General features: G+C 47.2%; 1 protein-coding gene across 6 annotated transcripts in view; it reads left to right on the top strand.

Moving 5' to 3' along the window:
* FMNL2 (formin like 2) overlaps positions 1 to 17,672 on the top strand; it is a 275,860-nt gene that overhangs the window by 243,702 nt on the left and 14,486 nt on the right. For all 6 annotated transcript variants that reach the window (XM_087819849.1, XM_087819846.1, XM_087819848.1 and 3 more), the window contains 9 exons: positions 1,545 to 1,646; positions 3,324 to 3,636; positions 3,965 to 4,177; positions 9,184 to 9,308; positions 9,929 to 10,131; positions 11,914 to 12,148; positions 13,239 to 13,307; positions 13,414 to 13,494; positions 14,788 to 14,917. In XM_087819849.1, coding sequence (XP_087675975.1) covers positions 1,545 to 1,646; positions 3,324 to 3,636; positions 3,965 to 4,177; positions 9,184 to 9,308; positions 9,929 to 10,131; positions 11,914 to 12,148; positions 13,239 to 13,307; positions 13,414 to 13,494; positions 14,788 to 14,917 — 1,471 coding nt within the window. The remainder of the gene's footprint in view (positions 1 to 1,544; positions 1,647 to 3,323; positions 3,637 to 3,964; positions 4,178 to 9,183; positions 9,309 to 9,928; positions 10,132 to 11,913; positions 12,149 to 13,238; positions 13,308 to 13,413; positions 13,495 to 14,787; positions 14,918 to 17,672) is intronic.

The following is a 17,672-nucleotide window of genomic DNA, read 5'->3' as shown; positions in this document are numbered from 1 at the left end:
GTTGCCTTGACTTCGTGCACTGCTCAGTTTCTGCCGCGTCCAGATTTCCTGGCCACTTTGTTACGTGCCCAGGAGAGTTGGATGATTGGCATTACCTAGAGGGACATGCAACTCAAATATGTAAATTTGGCCCAAGGTGAATAAGTGTCTTCTAAATATGAGTCACCTTCTTCCGAATGTGCCCACACAGGCCCGTGGACATGGTTCTAGTGGCATCATGATGCATGTCTTCACATTCCTGCCTTGTGGCTACTCAGGTTCTGAATAGATTCATTTCAACAATAAGCATTTTCAGGGAAATCGGCGAGCTTTCCCCTGTGTCCTTTTTTAAGCAGACTGTCCTCTCAGTATAATGTCAGCTCTGTATCAGGGCAGGGACTTGTTTTAATTGAGGGGTTTCTGTTGCCATAGACATAGATGAATTTGAGTCTAAAGGCCTTTAGAGGTTATTCATTTGTTCATCCATTCAGCTAATATTGTAATATTGCAAGAGAGAACAGAAGAACAGTGCTGCTTAAAAACCCAACATTGTGAGGACTAGGCTCTTCTGATAGATCCTGATTGACACTGTCCTTGATTGTGAAATGAATTGTCTCTTTCAGAGGGATATTTATTTTCTCCTTTGAACATTTATTTTCCTTCACATTTTCTTAGTTACTAGTATTACATGTGTTTAATATCCTTCACCTTTTCCCATCACTTTGCACATGGGCGTCTTCATGGTTTGTGGTTAAGCCAGGTTGCCAAAACTCCCTTTTGAAGTGCTATAGCGAGGGCTACACCTGGTGGACACCTGCTTAGAAAGGGCATTTGCAGGCTTAGTGTCTCTTCCCTAAAATATTTGTGTGATATTCTGAATCTGATCAATGTTAGTCTCCACTCTTCCCCTCACCCTGCCTTCCTGATTCTCTTGACTTGGGATCATTTTCAGTGAGAGGTAGGAAATCAGAAGCTGCCCAGTTCTAAAGCCTTATGTGGAGAGTAACACAGCTCAGCCTGTTGTGCTCTGGAAGCCTCAGCCAGCGTTGCATGACCAGACTTATGTAACCCATTTTTGTGGCAGGCCACCTGTTTATTTGAACTGCCCCTCCAAAATGGCTTTTATTATTTGGGTAGTTTGGGTCAAAGCAAGAAGTAGTGTTTTTTCAGCTGGTCACCTATAACAGAGTCAAGTTTTCTGGATCAACAGTTTTTAAAAACTTTTGCCTAATGGTCCTTATCAGCAAAGGGAAGGTGGACTTCCCTTCTCCCTCACCTGTTGTTCTATAGCCCCTGCAGAAATGGAGAGAAACACACTGTATATGTAAAAACACTAAGAAACTAACGTATGGGTTTTATTAAGGATCACGTGTAAATTAATTCCCGTTAGAAACAAAATGTATTCAGTGTCATAAATACTAACATTTCCAGAAAACAATCTGTGGAGCACACACACAGGACTCTCCTGGACCCCTTTTGGTCTTTGAGCTGCACTTGCTGAGAACCGAGGAGCTGCTCAGAGTGATTTTGTGTTGTGACACAGCTTCCCTTTCAAACCTTTACAGTTGTCTGAAAAACTGCAAGACACAGAGAATGAAGCCATGTCCAAGATCGTGGAACTGGAGAAGCAGCTCATGCAGAGGAACAAGGAGCTGGATGTGGTTCGAGTGAGTGTGACAATGACAACAGCCCAGATGGGCATCATGGGGAGCGCGCTCTGGCCTTAGTCTAGCTGGGCATTCGTGTCAGAGGAATGCATTGGTGCAGCATGTTTATTGGAACTCTTTCAGAGGTGATACTCCAAAGAAAAGCACACAGTTGTGGTCTGCAAACACATGTGTGTGCAGTCAGACGCTCGGGGGTCAGTGTGTCCCTTATCACAGGTTTTGGGAGCAACAGTATTTTCCCATCTGGACGAGTCAGAGTTGATTATGTGGATCACCCATTTGGTCGGAAATAAAAACACAGCATGGATTTAATTCATGCCACTTATTTATTTTTAATAGAACTTGGATTTCTTTTGTTACTTTGCTTTGCTTCTACTTGAAACCAGATTTGGTGGTTGCTATGGAAATGGTGAAATGACAGCACAGGCGAGACCTAATGGTTTCACCAAAAAAAAAAGGAAAGAAAAAAGGCAAAGCAAAACCAATCCAATTTATTATCAGATAATCGCAGCTATTTTATTTGGCGCTAGCATTGTTTTACCTTACGTGTCAGGTATTTATGGAGCCCCGTCCGTGTGTTTAGAATTGTAGAGAACATAAAACCACTAAAACGCCTGGAGGGCTTTAGGGCAAGTGGCTTGCCTTTACACCGCCGTTAATGAAACGGCACATTTTATGCGATGGTTATCATGTCTGTGTGTGTTGCTTGATAGTCTGACATGTCCTACAGTTAACTCTAGGAAATTTATTTTCTGGCACACCATCTCAACAGAGTTGTAGCATATGGACTCAATTCAAGTTCAGACTCTCAGATTATTAACAATGGACAGGGTGTGAAGAATGTTTCCCTGCCTGCTGGAGGTTTGTGGGGAGAGATCCCGTGTACAAGGCCCAGCAAGTAAGTTCCATAAAATCCTCTCCCTGGACCCTCCGGGGGCCCCTTGTAAAAGGAACCGGGACAGCCTTTGAATCGAAATTGTAACTTCTTTGTTTTCTACTAAAAACCTAGACAGAAATAAGTAATTCACGGAGGGAAGCATTGACCTGTTTTGTTAACTGCATTACCGAAGGGAAAATGCAGCAACAGTGGCTGTCCTGAGCTTGGTCAGGGGGCATTGTGAAGGCCAGAGACACCCGTTCAGGGACAGTCAGCCCCTGGTCACTTGTCAGATTATCCCACGCCATGCAGATTTTTAATCCCATTCTGACTGCTGTCCAAGGCTGATGTAGGGCCTCTTTGTCTACTGTTAGCTGATACGTACCCAGGAGTTAAAATGAATTTTAAAATAAGTGAAAGGAAAACATGCTACACCACGGGAATGCCCTCAGGATATCTCAAAGTCAGCTATAAAATCATTTCTGGGTCATCTCTGCCCTGTTTCTCTCCACCTGCAGGGGGAGTTGAGTTAGCTGCATTGATTAATGGAAAGAATCACAGGAGCAATAAGAATTGCTAAATATTGCGTATAACATAACGTGTGTTGCCAGCGCGCAAATGATAACGAACGGGACTTTATAGGTTTTGGCTGAGCTCTGTGGAATTCCTCTGTATGAGAATCCCTCTCTCCCTCCCTCCCTTTTATTTTTCATTTTTATTTTTTGGTTATTTTCTTTGTCCTCAGTTCGAGGCATGCATATCCTGTGAAGACAAACTCTTGACCATGGACTGTTTTGCAGGAAATCTACAAAGATGCCAACACCCAGGTTCACACATTAAGGAAAATGGTCAAAGAAAAAGAAGAAGCCATTCAAAGACAGTCTACCCTGGAGAAAAAGATTCATGAGCTGGAGAAACAAGGGACCATTAAAATTCAGAAGAAAGGGGATGGGGACATCGCCATACTGCCAGTTGTAGCTTCTGGCACATTGCCCACGGGCTCGGAAGTGGCAGCGGGTAGCTTTGTGGGACCAGGAACGGGGGCCGCCTCCTCGGGACCCTTGCCCCCTCCGCCCCCCCCACTGCCTCTGTCCTCAGATGCACCTGAAGCAGGTAAGAAGCCTCGGTGGGAGAAGGGGGGTGGTATTGGGATATTTGTCTTTCCCTCCCTCCCTCCCTCCCTCCCACTGGTCATTTATGTCCTTGGTCTGCTTTTGTGGGCATGTGCTTTTATTTATTGATTTTAAGAACTTTTTACATTTTGGGATTGAGGCTATAAATCTTCGTTTCACGTGTGTTGCAGGATATGCCCTACTCGTTGGTGATGAAATTTTAGCCTTTGAAAAATTTCTTTGTGCTTTCCGGTGTTCTTTGTGTGCACATGGCATATTGTAGGAAAAACCATTCCCCTGCTTTCAATTTGTTTCTTTTCTTTTGCTAGTGCAAAATGGTCCAGTAACACCGCCTGTGCCACCCCCGCCCCCACCCCCGCCCCCTCCCCCGCCCCCTCCACCCCCTCCCCCGCCTCCACCTCTGCCGGGTCCTGCCGCCGAGACTGTGCCAGCTCCTCCGTTACCACCACCCCTTCCTCCTTCTGCACCCCCGCTGCCTGGGACGTCTTCACCCACAGTGGTTTTCAACTCAGGATTAGCAGGTAAGAGCACAGAACTAAGACTCAGGTACTTGTGTAAGGAATACTCATTCGTTTTACCTCCGAGGGTTAAAGCCATTCTTTCAAAGTCCAAGTCTCTGGAAATTATGCAGATCTCTTGAGAGAACACCCCTGCTCTGTGCATGGGAATTGTCATGCCCAAGAGGCATTTCTCTCTCAGTCCTTTTGTCACACTCTCCCTAGTGGGAAGTTGTGATCCTGCACCCGTCTTAGCACCTTCTTGAGGAAGAAGAGAGACTGGTTACCTTCTTAGGGATCACCGCATTTTCACGGGTTCAGCAAACATGCCTGGACATCTGTTGCAGTCGAAGCTCTGACACCGAATGCTTCTGGTGCTTGTGGTTCTTTTTATCTTGAAGATATTTGCAGTGTCACCCAAAAAAGGGGACAGTGCCTTTTTGTGTGATTGCCAGCTGTAGGCTTCCAGGCATTTCTTCTGGGCATTTGAGGACCTCAGAAGTAGCTGTAGTTCAATGGAGCTTCAAGAGGAAATGTTGCCACAGCAGTGTCTCCATGCCTCGAAATGCTTCCGAGTGTTGCACCTTGCCTTCCTGCTGACCAGGACAAAATGCAGCAGGCTGGGTGTGGGCAAGAGGAAGACAGTTGCTCTAATGCCTTGAAATACAAGTTCTTATTTTTGACTCACGGAAATGAATGTTTACTCTTCTCTAAATACTGCAAGCCATTTTCCCAGCCATGGCGTGTTTTCCTGGCATTTGGAACTGCTCTGAGCTTTGCTGGGTGCTGTCCCTGTGACATCGGATGATTTTGCCTCCTCAGCTGCTTCAGTCCCTCTGCGAGTTCTCCTCTTTCTCCTGAAGAGCCACTGTAATAGTCTCCATTTCCAAGGCTGCAGTAGTTCTCAGAGCCTTTTTCCCAAAGTCTAAAAGACAGTCGTAGCTGTAAAAGATTTCCCAGCCTCCATCATGTCCCATCACAGCTTCTCCAGCTGGTCTATAGGCTAACTCATCCTAGTGACAGAAAGCCACCCACTGCAAACTTGTTCCACACTAAATACATGGTGTTTACTTCCACCCCAAGTGCTGTAAAACTGTCCAAGTAGCCCGGCCGGCTTGGCTCAGTAGTTGAGTCTTGACCTATGATCCAGGAGATGAAGGTTCGATTCCTGGTCAGGGCACATGCCCGGGTTACGGGCTTGATCCCCAGTGGGGGGCGTGCAGGAGGCAGCCAGTCGATGACTCTCTCTCATCTTTGATGTTTCTATTTCTCTCTCCTTCTCCCTTCCTCTCTCTGAAATCAGTAAAAACATTTTCTTTAAAAAAAACTGCCCAAGTAACAAACATGTACATGTTCAGAGTAATGTTGGCAGGAAGCCAGTGGCTTATTTTAACCTTTCAAGGTCTTCCCCATCTACCACTTTCTTTTAGAGCTTTTATTGCATCTGAAGAACAAAAATTGAAAGTGTGTCATCGTGGAACTGTTGGTTTTTGGAATGTAAACAAACAAAAAACCTCTTAACCAGCCCCAGGAACCTGTCCCATCAACAGGCTGTTTTCAGTGTGAAAACCTGTCATTGTCGTGTGCACCTGGGCTCACTGGTTAGGCTTGCCCCCTAAGCGTGCTCACCATGAGATGTGCCTGCTGTGGTGTCTCTCCTTCGGTCCTGTTTACTTTTTCTCTGGCAAAACCTAACGCTTGATGCAGCTTCCACTCGCCTGAGCTCTAATGCAGAACTCAGCACTGCCAGGCTGAGATCTATGGGTCCAGGTCCCTTCTGAACAGGTCTGGTCTTCTCTAGTTAATTTTTTGGACAACTTAATTTAAAAAATGTGTTGGTCCTGTTGCTTCCCTGTTTTATGGTGTGGAATTCTGTTGAGCCAATTCCCCACTGCCACCTTTAGAGCTGGTACCATTGGGAGTTTTCCCCTTTGTGTCTCATGCAATTTAGAGGACTGTGTGTAGGATTGACGGAACTCCTCTTTATAAAGTGCAATAAGTGTCCTTTAAACAATAACAGGATGTTCTGTTTTACAAGATGTGAGGATTATAAGAACCTTATGAGTATTTGGTAGCATGAGATCAGGCAGTTTCTACAAAGCCTTTAAGCTCTTTTCGTTACTCACCCTTAATTTGGCCGTTAATGTTTAGTAGTTCAGCCCATGTTGTGAGATGTTTTGCCAGTGTGTTCAATAGCTATCTCTCTCTGGAGCCAAATGCCAGACAGAATCAGGATATCCTGGTAGAGCGAGACACAGAGCTGAGGTGATATGCCGAGGGCTCCTGGGAAGCCAGAAACCTGTGGCATCACTAGGTCCTCGGATCTGCAGGCAAAAGGATGCCTGTCCCTTCAACAGGCAATGAGCAAATGTGTTCTTAGTGGCCGAGACAGGGACCAGGAAGAGGTCCCCTAAGTTTATTTAGCGAGTTTTCTTTGCATTTTGTAGAGGAAATATTAGTGGTGAGAAATGTGCATTTGAAGTGTAAGGCTGACCCTCAAACCTGCGACTGATTGACCTGGCTCCCGCTTCCTAGGTAGGTCATGGACGACAGACCACTGGGCAGTCTGCGCCCTGTTCTGTCCCTATGGCAGAATGTGCTTTGGAACTTCACACTGGGAGTGTGGACTCTGCTTGAGTATTTTCCATTAAAAATCGTCTGTATCTCAGGAGTACTTAGCCCAGTTGAATGTGGCTGTTTGGGACCACTATAATGAAATCATTTTTTTCCCCTTTTCTAAAAAGGATTATTTTTTAAAACAAAATAAATGAGTCTTCAAGGCAGGCCTGGCTCCCAGGGAAATGAGCTTTTGGCTCTGTGCTGACTCGTGAAATGTGTCCAAGAAGCACAAGATTGTACGCAGAGTGTGTCAACTGCTGAGCCGCTTGACTCTAACCGTCTCTAATTTGTTTGTATTTTCTTTGTTTTTCCTGCTTCCACAAAAGACGGGCCGATCAAGCTTTTCTGTAGGTTGCTCCTCATGAGTGTGTTGAGTTTTGCCTTGTGCTCCCATTGGTCACACCGTGCCTACATCTGTCCACTCCACCTTACACTGACCCATTGCATTTTGACTGTGTGTCTGCGGGAGTCTTGGTGTTGGCTGACTGTTTGCCCAGGTTTGCCCACGCTTCTCAGTTGGACCTGTAGAAGAGATTATGGCCCTTTCAGCAGACATCCTGGATCCTGTGCCACATTCCTTTCTCCCTGAGGAAAGGAGTGTTTTTCCGTTTAGTTTAATTTTCATAGTTGGATCGATCTAAGGCCTCAGCTCTAGAAGGAAGAGCTGCTTGGGTGCTGCTTTTCCATTTCCTCCCCCGGTCTCCGGCTCTGTCTGTGGAACACACCCACCCACCAATGCGGAGCCACTTCCCTTAGCCTGAACACTGTATGCCACAGTCACCTACAAGCCTCTCCTCCCCGGACCATTCCCCCATTCCCCAAACTCAGGACAGCCTTCCCGTGTTCTGATCTCAGGCTTGTTTCTAATCTTGCTAAAGAGTTAATGAATAAGGTGGCTGCAAATGGAGTGACCTATGGTGAGTGTCTGGAGGCCTGCCACGCCTGTGGAGGGACAGTGGAACCAAATGTCACTGGCCGCTTACCTAAGATTATGTAAAGATCCCGCACAGCCCCTTCCCCCGCTGTCCCCTCATTCCCACTCAACATCACCGAAGTCCCAGCCGAGAGGAAGGTCTGTTCCCGTGTCCCATGAAGGATACGGGTTTTCCTGGGCAGCAGAGGCAAAGAGGAGTCCAACATTGTTGGGCTGTAGGGGCTGAGATGTCACACTTGGGAGTGGAAAGGCCTGCTGTGGCAAAGCTGTGTTTCTGTGTCCTGCATGCCTTTTGTGTTGATTATCAGATGACATCCCTGCTGTGTATTATGTGGCATCTGTAACTCTGGAGGAATGAGAGGCACTGTCTGCTTCCCCGTTCAGTTACCTCCCACTGAGGCAGGCAGCCAGGTAAAAGCCCAGTTGTGTTTTGCATTTTTCCCCCCTGCACTGAAGTTCCCTCTTTCCCTTGTTAGTGATGGCAAATAGCAAAGCTCCCAAACAGTGTGGTTGGCATCCCAGGACAGATTTAAGAAGGTGAATATATATAACTTTAAATGGTTTGGGAAGATTTCTTTATGAAATGTCATTAACTAATGGAATTCTTGATGGATTGCCTTTTTTAGCTCATTTCCCAAAAGTAAGAGGAGTTGGCACTGCCCCCTTGACCCTTCAAAGATAGGTCCCTCCCTCCCTATTAAGAGGTTTTCAGTATTAATAGTGAGTTCATCCATGCCTTCTAGCCACAATAGCTGACCCCTGGGGAGAACTTGCTCTCAAGAGGCGGAAGGGATGGTGGCCATTCTCAAAAAGCAATAGAAACCCTGATTCCAAGTACCCCTTCTGTCTTCTGAAACATTTTCTGTTTGGGGCCATTCATGGTCCTTCGTGTGCTTGAAATAACTCAGCAACCAGTATAATCCCCATTTTCGAAATCCTCCACAGGAATATATTGCTCTGGCTGCTAGTTAGCATCCCTGGTGTCTTTAATAGCCGCTGTCTACAGTGGCTCATCATAGTTTAAGATTCATTTGGAGATACGTGTTCTAGAACCAGGAATTAAGGATGTCAAAATAGGACTCATGCTCACCAATATCAAACTGAGTTGCACAGAGTACTTGCCCTCTGTGCTGTCTAATAACATTTGTAATAATTTCTGCTCCCCAATGCTTTATTTGTCCTAAGCATTGCCCTAACACTGTGACTGTAATGCAGCAAACCAGATGCCCTCATTAATAAACAAAAAAATCAACCCCTGGCTCTGAGATAACTTGAACACAACTCCGTATCAGTCAGCCAAGCGATGGCCTCACATTGCTCTGGCCAGAGCCACGTGTGATGGTTTGAAACACCCGAGCGCAGCTTGCCAGCCTTCCTCCAGGGTTCATGTGCCATTCGCAAGGACCGTTGTCTGATTGTTCTTGAGGGTCACGGGGTCTTGGTGGAATCTTAATTTTGTTCTCTCTGACCTCTGTAGCTGTGAAAATTAAGAAGCCAATCAAGACGAAATTCAGAATGCCAGTATTTAACTGGGTCGCCCTGAAGCCGAATCAGATCAACGGCACAGTCTTCAACGAAATTGACGACGAGCGAATTCTGGAGGTACCTGTCCTGCTGGCTCGACTCGCGGGGCCCTCTGTGCAGCAAGGCCCGAATGGGTGCCTGGGAGCCTGGACATCTCAGTGATTAAACAGCTGGTTTAAGGGCTTTGCTGGAAAGAAAAAAAGGATATGTAATGTCAGAGAATAAAATTGGAAACTTTTATAAGGTGGTTCTAAAACTATGTTTAAAAAGTTATGTTACAATGAAGTAGTTTTGAGCATGTTCCATGTACTCCAAACATATATATGTATATATCTGACACAATATCTGCCCTTAACTTATAAAAAGGCGTAAAACTCTTTATTAAATTTTAAATGAATGAAGACTTAATAATCACACTCACTAGCTGGTTTGGTGCATAGTTTTAGTCTGTGGTTGCCATCCCTGCAAGCTAATCATTGAAAGGAATTTGAATTGGCTGGTTGGGATCTGTCATCTACTGCAGACGTTCACGTCTGTGTGTGTGGCGTAAGTCACACTCTAACACAGGAGAACAGAACAGGCCATGGTCAAAAACAACAACTGAGAAGAAGGAAGTTCTTTGACATTTAAGAAACTGTCTAAATGGTGGCTTCCTGACTTACTTTTTAAATATAATCCATTTGTCTTCTCTACCCCAGGATTTAAATGTGGATGAATTTGAGGAAATATTTAAGACAAAAGCCCAAGGTCCTGCCATTGATCTTTCCTCAAGCAAACAGAAGATAACACAGAAGGGATCCAACAAAGTGACGTTACTAGAAGCAAATAGGGCCAAAAACCTTGCCATAACTTTAAGGAAAGCTGGGAAGACTGCCGATGAGATCTGCAAAGCTATCCATGTGTAAGTTCAGGGCGTTCTGGGAAACGATATTTCAGTAAATCTAGGATAAAAACAAGAACGTTACGAATTCATAGATGACAGAAATATTTCAAGAGTGAGGAAAGATCTGAGAGAAAAGATGGAGCGATTCTTGGTATCCACACCCCAGAGTCCCTTTGTCACATATATGCAACTTTAGAGTTTAATAAAATGTTAACACAAAAGAGGTGGACCAGAAGTTGCCCTCGGGAATGCTGTGTTACAATGAGTAATTATAATAGTTTTGGAAGATTAACAACGGGATCATGACATTCGTTATCTTGGTCTGCTCTCTTATGTTGGTCCACAGCAAAGCTTACATAAAAGGAAAGTTGAGTGGAGTGTTGCAGATGCTAAGAAGAGGGAGAAAATGTCAGTTTTCTTTGGAATATCTGAATTTTATTCAGATTTGTTGAATGCAAATGTGATGGCATTTGTGGAATGATGCAATTCAGCGCCAGATGCATACAGGATACAGATGCACATTTTAATTTATAACAATAGGAATGTGATTGCTGTTGCTTTTAGTGCTTTCAGGACATTTTAAGCAAAGTTCAGTTCCCTTTTTTATCCTTGAAGAGCAGAAGGCATTGTTTTTTTTGTTGTTTTTTTAAAAAAAGACATCTTTACTGATTTCAGAGAGAGGAAGGGAGAGGGAGAGAGACAGAGAAATATCAATGATGAGTCATTGATTGGCTGCCTCCTGCACGCCTCCTACCAGGGACCAAGCCTGCAACCTGGACATGTGCCCTGACCTGGAATCGAACCGTGATCACCTGGGTCATAGGCCGATGCTCAACCGCTGAGCCACGCCAGCCGGGCAGAAGGCATTGGTTTTATTTATTTTTCTGTTAGAAGGACCTTTCTACTCTTCATATAGTCGTGATGGCTTTGAAATATGATAAGGATGTTATTAGATGTTTTAGGAACTAAGTCATTGTAAATTGGCATTTCATAAATTTTGATCTGGGATTTCTGCAGCAGTAAATGGCCCCGAGAAATCATTTGTTCCGATTTTATGTTCTCAGCCAGGATCCTAATCTAATAATCTAGTGCATCCTACAGTCTGTTCTGATTTCTGAGGTTGAAACCTGATATGCACTTCGGTTTTTAATTTTCATATGCCTTGTTTGTCATGATGATTAAATATAATTATTTGGCTGAACAGAGATTGTCCAGAGAATAAAATAGAGGTTGTAGCAGTTACTTCATTTGTTCAGACTGAGCGCGCATCCACAAAGCCCTGGCATTCCTTCAAGGGGTGTATATATTGAAGCCAAAATGTCCATATGGCACAGGCATTTGGATGCATTTTTTTCTAAGGAAGAAAATACATGCCAGATTGTTGGTTTAATTGAAATATTTTACAGAGTTCACTAGGTATTCTATAATTGTGTGTATAATATTAATCTCCTAATTAGCAGTACTTAACATGCCTAGATCCATGTCCTTGAATGACTTAACCATCGATGCTTCAGCCTTCCTCTGCCTCTTCCTACTGTCATTTATTGCTGATTTGTAGAGGCTTAGAGCTATACTAATAGCTTAAACACTGAGTGTGGTGATGTGACAAGGTCCAGGTTGTCGGGAAGGACCCGTGAAGGTGCCTGATGCACAGCTGGGAGCCACCACCGTGCGGGGGCATCTTCACCGTCCAGCTATGAAGAACTGAGTCGGTGGCCATGCGCTGGACCAGGTGGAGGCATGGGTGGAAAGGGTAGGAGGTTTTCTCTCCAACACTGACGTGTCCACATCTGTCTCCAGGTTCGACTTGAAGACGCTGCCTGTGGACTTTGTAGAATGTTTGATGAGGTTTTTGCCGACAGAGAATGAAGTGAAAGTGCTTCGGCTCTATGAGCGGGAAAGGAAGCCACTGGAGAACCTGTCGGATGAGGACCGCTTCATGATGCAGTTCAGTAAGATCGAGAGGCTCATGCAGAAGATGACCATCATGGCCTTCGTCGGGAACTTTGCCGAGAGCATCCAGATGCTGACCCCTGTGAGTGGACCGGCTCTGGCCGGGAGGGGGTCCCAGGAGACACAGAATCTTTCTTGTCTGTGGAAGTCTCTCTCTCAGAATTGAACTTAGTGTCATGGGCTCTAAAGACTCCTTCCCAGAACTCTCCAGATTCCATTTTTATTTCAACCATCTTTTTCATATTGTGTGTGCCAAGTAAATGTGAAAATGGCGACTTTCCATTCTCCCTGTGGCCCTTCTCCCTAGAGAATGCCGTCTTCTGCGCCTACACAAGTCCTCTGGATTTTAAAGTACCCATCAGTACCGAGGACAAAGAGAAGCCGTTCTCTCAAACTTAGTCCCCTCCTGAAGATACCGGTTCTCTGGCTGGGTGGACAGGGCTGAAAACGTGACTTCGATTTCTAAAAATGACCCCGTGTCTTTAGTGAACAGGGTTATTGGCTTTCATTGGAAGCATTACATTTATCGCAGGCATCTCCTTCCTTGGAAGTCTGGAACAGTACACTGTGGTGATGTAGAAAGAAGAGCCACCCATCTCTTGTTCCTCTGTGTTGATCTGGTGGAGACTTATGAATGTCATAAACATAAATATCGTAAAAAGTTCTTTGCCAGGTCTATTTCTAAACAAACTTTTTAAATAACTGATTATAGTAGTACGTCTGCTCAAGACATGTTCTGAGAGCTTCTGGAGGGTGATTCTATTCCTTTGCTGTTTTGTTTTGATTCTTGGGCAGCCCCATTGATTTAAAATATAAACTGTGTTCCGTGACTGGAGGTGGAGAGCAGGGAGCTGAGTTCTGCTCGAAGATGCTGCTGACTGAGACTCGTGGTCATAGGTTTTGTGATAAGGAAGTTCTCAGTTACTTCTCATTTCAAACACTTTTAGAGAAGAGCTTGTACGTAATGATATGGTTACCCATGACCTAGCAGACACTTTAAATTTATGTTCAGGGAAAACAGAATCTCAGCATTGAGCTTTAAGGTCTAAACGCAGGCCTGTTTTCTTCTGTGTTAATTTTTAGTTTCCAATTAGAGTTTCCCATTTTTAACATCTTTTTTTTTTTCCTCTCTCTCTCTTTCCCTCTCCTTTCTTCCTTTGACTGGAATCTAGCAACTGCACTCCATTATAGCAGCATCGGTCTCTATAAAGTCGTCTCAAAAACTCAAGAAAATTCTGGAGGCAAGTGAAGTTTCCCTGTGTGCGTGGATGGAGGGCGGGCCTGCAGCTGCATCCTCCTCCTGGGAGCTGAGCTGATGGGCTTCTCTCTTCTTGCTTTTTTCTGCAGATCATCTTGGCCCTTGGGAACTATATGAACAGCAGCAAGCGAGGAGCAGTTTATGGATTTAAACTTCAGAGTTTAGATCTGGTGAGTGGACTGACAGAAATGCGAGAGCTCTGCAAGGGATATAACAGCTGGCAAAGATTAGGTCCTGGAGCCCTTGGATGTGGGCTGGGATGTGCTGATGAAGAGTCTCCGCTAGTGGGAGGACCAGTTGGTGCACATTTTCCAGAATACCATTTGGCAGCAAGCACCTAGCTCCTTGAAAATACTCATACCCTTTGACCTAGTCTTTCCATTTCTAGGAATCTGTCCTCAGGAGTCTGAATGATGGATGCAGTGTTTTATTCGTCATTGCAAATGATTAGCCACAATGTAAAGAGCCAAGATTTGGGGAAATGATTAGATATGCTATAGCAATAGTTAATACAATGATCTATTTATTCTTCAACTGTTAGAATACTCATGAAGAATTTTCAAAGAAATCGAGAATTTTGTATTGAGAAAAGAAAGGGTATAAATGGGATGCACAGATAAATTTCAGCTAAGTAGGTACGAAAAGATGGAATAGAAGTATGTTGAGATATTTACAGAGAGGATGGTTGGAATTAGGGAATTTTTTTTTTTTAACTGCTTCTTTATACTTTTCTGTGTTTTCTAAAAAAAATTTTTCCTGGGTGTACAGGGTGCTCTGGTTTTCAGGGTCACCTGACTTATATAAATAGGACTAGAGAAAATCCTGCATGGCACCCTCTCCCCCAGCTGTGCGGGGCTGATGTGGCTTCCACGTGAGAAGGTGGGGCAGTGGGCTGAGTCGCCAGCCTCGGGGAGACGTGGCTGTTGATAGTATCCACTTAGTCACAGTTCTGTCCCCCAGAAGGTCATGGTCAGTTAGGCACGTTTGATTTGAGTCCTGAGAGGCCAGGGACTCAGAGGGGGGCTGAGTTAAATGGGAAGACTGCGGCATAGGAGCCCTGCTGTGTAGGGAGTGCCTGTGCACACCTGCCGGCTCCACGCGCACTCCAGCTCTGGGCTTGCACCTTGGCGAGCACTAGAACTGGAGTCTTTTGCTGTTAAGCCAGGAGAGGTGGTGTAGCAGATGGGTAGGGGGAGTTCCTGTGAGTGAAGGTGTGGGAACAGCTCTAGGTGCTAGGGCCTCCCTAAAGCTGAGCATGTTCCCTGGTCAGGAAGTCCTCTAGTCGTTTAAAAGTCAGTGGGCCGGTTCATCGAGGAACAAATCCAGTCTTGACTCTCCCGTGGGAATGTCTTTTTGTCCATGTCGGGGCACCTGTACTCGGTCAGTGACTGGGGGAGAACTCCATCTGATGGGTAACTCTCCCACCGCCTTTCCCTCTGACCCTTATTCCCTTTTGTTTTCAGCTTTTAGATACAAAGTCAACAGACCGAAAGCAAACACTGTTGCACTATATATCCAATGTTGTAAAGGAAAAATATCAGCAAGTGTCCCTGTTTTACAATGAGCTTCATTATGTGGAGAAAGCTGCTTCAGGTACTTGACTTTAGCTGTTAATGTTGCTCCTGGGCGTCGAATGCCTCTAATCATGGGGGGAGGGAGCATTCCCTGCCTAAGCAGACACTCTGATCATGGGGGGCAGGGGGAGCATTCCCTGCCTAAGCAGACACTCTGATCATGGGGGGGGAGCATTCCCTGCCTAAGCAGACACTCTGATCATGGGGGGGGAGCATTCCCTGCCTAAGCAGCCACTCTGATCATGGGGAGGGGGGAGCATTCCCTGCCTAAGCAGACACTCTGATCATGGGGGGCAGGGGGAGCATTCCCTGCCTAAGCAGACACTCTGATCATGGGGGGCAGGGGGAGCATTCCCTGCCTAAGCAGACACTCTGATCATGGGGGGCAGGGGGAGCATTCCCTGCCTAAGCAGACACTCTGATCATGGGGAGGGAGCATTCCCTGCCTAAGCAGACACTCTGATCATGGGGGGGGGGGAGCATTCCCTGCCTAAGCAGACACTCTGATCATGGGGGGCAGGGGGAGCATTCCCTGCCTAAGCAGACACTCTGATCATGGGGGGGGAGCATTCCCTGCCTAAGCAGACACTCTGATCATGGGGGGGGAGCATTCCCTGCCTAAGCAGACACTCTGATCATGGGGGGGGGGAGCATTCCCTGCCTAAGCAGACACTCTGATCATGGGGGGGGGGGGCATTCCCTGCCTAAGCAGACACTCTGATCATGGGGGGGGAGCATTCCCTGCCTAAGCAGACACTCTGATCATGGGGGGGGAGCATTCCCTGCCTAAGCAGACACTCTGATCATGGGGGGGGGAGCATTCCCTGCCTAAGCAGACACTCTGATCATGGGGGGGGGAGCATTCCCTGCCTAAGCAGACACTCTGATCATGGGGGGGGGAGCATTCCCTGCCTAAGCAGACACTCTGATCATGGGGGGGGAGCATTCCCTGCCTAAGCAGACACTCTGATCATGGGGGGGGGAGCATTCCCTGCCTAAGCAGACACTCTGATCATGGGGGGGGGAGCATTCCCTGCCTAAGCAGACACTCTGATCATGGGGGGGGGAGCATTCCCTGCCTAAGCAGACACTCTGATCATGGGGGGGGAGCATTCCCTGCCTAAGCAGACACTCTGATCATGGGAGGGGAGCATTCCCTGCCTAAGCAGACACTCTGATCATGGGGGGCAGGGGGAGCATTCCCTGCCTAAGCAGACACTCTGATCATGGGGGGCAGGGGGAGCATTCCCTGCCTAAGCAGACACTCTGATCATGGGGGGGGGGAGCATTCCCTGCCTAAGCAGACACTCTGATCATGGGGGGGGAGCATTCCCTGCCTAAGCAGACACTCTGATCATGGGGGGGGAGCATTCCCTGCCTAAGCAGACACTCTGATCATGGGGGGGGGAGCATTCCCTGCCTAAGCAGACACTCTGATCATGGGGGGGGGAGCATTCCCTGCCTAAGCAGACACTCTGATCATGGGGGGGGGAGCATTCCCTGCCTAAGCAGACACTCTGATCATGGGGGGGGAGCATTCCCTGCCTAAGCAGACACTCTGATCATGGGGGGGGAGCATTCCCTGCCTAAGCAGACACTCTGATCATGGGGGGCAGGGGGAGCATTCCCTGCCTAAGCAGACACTCTGATCATGGGGGGCAGGGGGAGCATTCCCTGCCTAAGCAGACACTCTGATCATGGGGGGGGGGAGCATTCCCTGCCTAAGCAGACACTCTGATCATGGGGGGGGGGAGCATTCCCTGCCTAAGCAGACACTCTGATCATGGGGGGGGGGAGCATTCCCTGCCTAAGCAGACACTCTGATCATGGGGGGGGAGCATTCCCTGCCTAAGCAGACACTCTGATCATGGGGGGGGAGCATTCCCTGCCTAAGCAGACACTCTGATCATGGGGAGGGGGGAGCATTCCCTGCCTAAGCAGACACTCTGATCATGGGGGGGGGAGCATTCCCTGCCTAAGCAGACACTCTGATCATGGGGGGGGAGCATTCCCTGCCTAAGCAGACACTCTGATCATGGGGGGGAGCATTCCCTGCCTAAGCAGACACTCTGATCATGGGGGGGGAGCATTCCCTGCCTAAGCAGACACTCTGATCATGGGGGGGAGCATTCCCTGCCTAAGCAGACACTCTGATCATGGGGGGGGGGAGCATTCCCTGCCTAAGCAGACACTCTGATCATGGGAGGGGAGCATTCCCTGCCTAAGCAGACACTCTGATCATGGGGGGGGGAGCATTCCCTGCCTAAGCAGACACTCTGATCATGGGAGGGGAGCATTCCCTGCCTAAGCAGACACTCTGATCATGGGGGGGAGCATTCCCTGCCTAAGCAGACACTCTGATCATGGGGGGGGAGCATTCCCTGCCTAAGCAGACACTGATCATGGGGGGGGGAGCATTCCCTGCCTAAGCAGACACTCTGATCATGGGGGGGAGCATTCCCTGCCTAAGCAGACACTCTGATCATGGGGGGGGAGCATTCCCTGCCTAAGCAGACACTCTGATCATGGGGAGGGGGGAGCATTCCCTGCCTAAGCAGACACTCTGATCATGGGGGGGGAGCATTCCCTGCCTAAGCAGACACTCTGATCATGGGGGGGGGGCATTCCCTGCCTAAGCAGACACTCTGATCATGGGGGGGGGGGCATTCCCTGCCTAAGCAGACACTCTGATCATGGGGGGGAGCATTCCCTGCCTAAGCAGACACTGATCATGGGGGGGGGAGCATTCCCTGCCTAAGCAGACACTCTGATCA

The sequence above is a fragment of the Miniopterus natalensis genome, chromosome 8 (assembly GCF_054644295.1).
Source record: "Miniopterus natalensis isolate mMinNat1 chromosome 8, mMinNat1.hap1, whole genome shotgun sequence".
Taxonomy (NCBI): Eukaryota; Metazoa; Chordata; class Mammalia; order Chiroptera; family Miniopteridae; genus Miniopterus; species Miniopterus natalensis.
The sequence above is the reverse complement of the archived record's forward strand: the minus strand, read 5'-3'. Positions and strand labels throughout refer to the sequence as shown.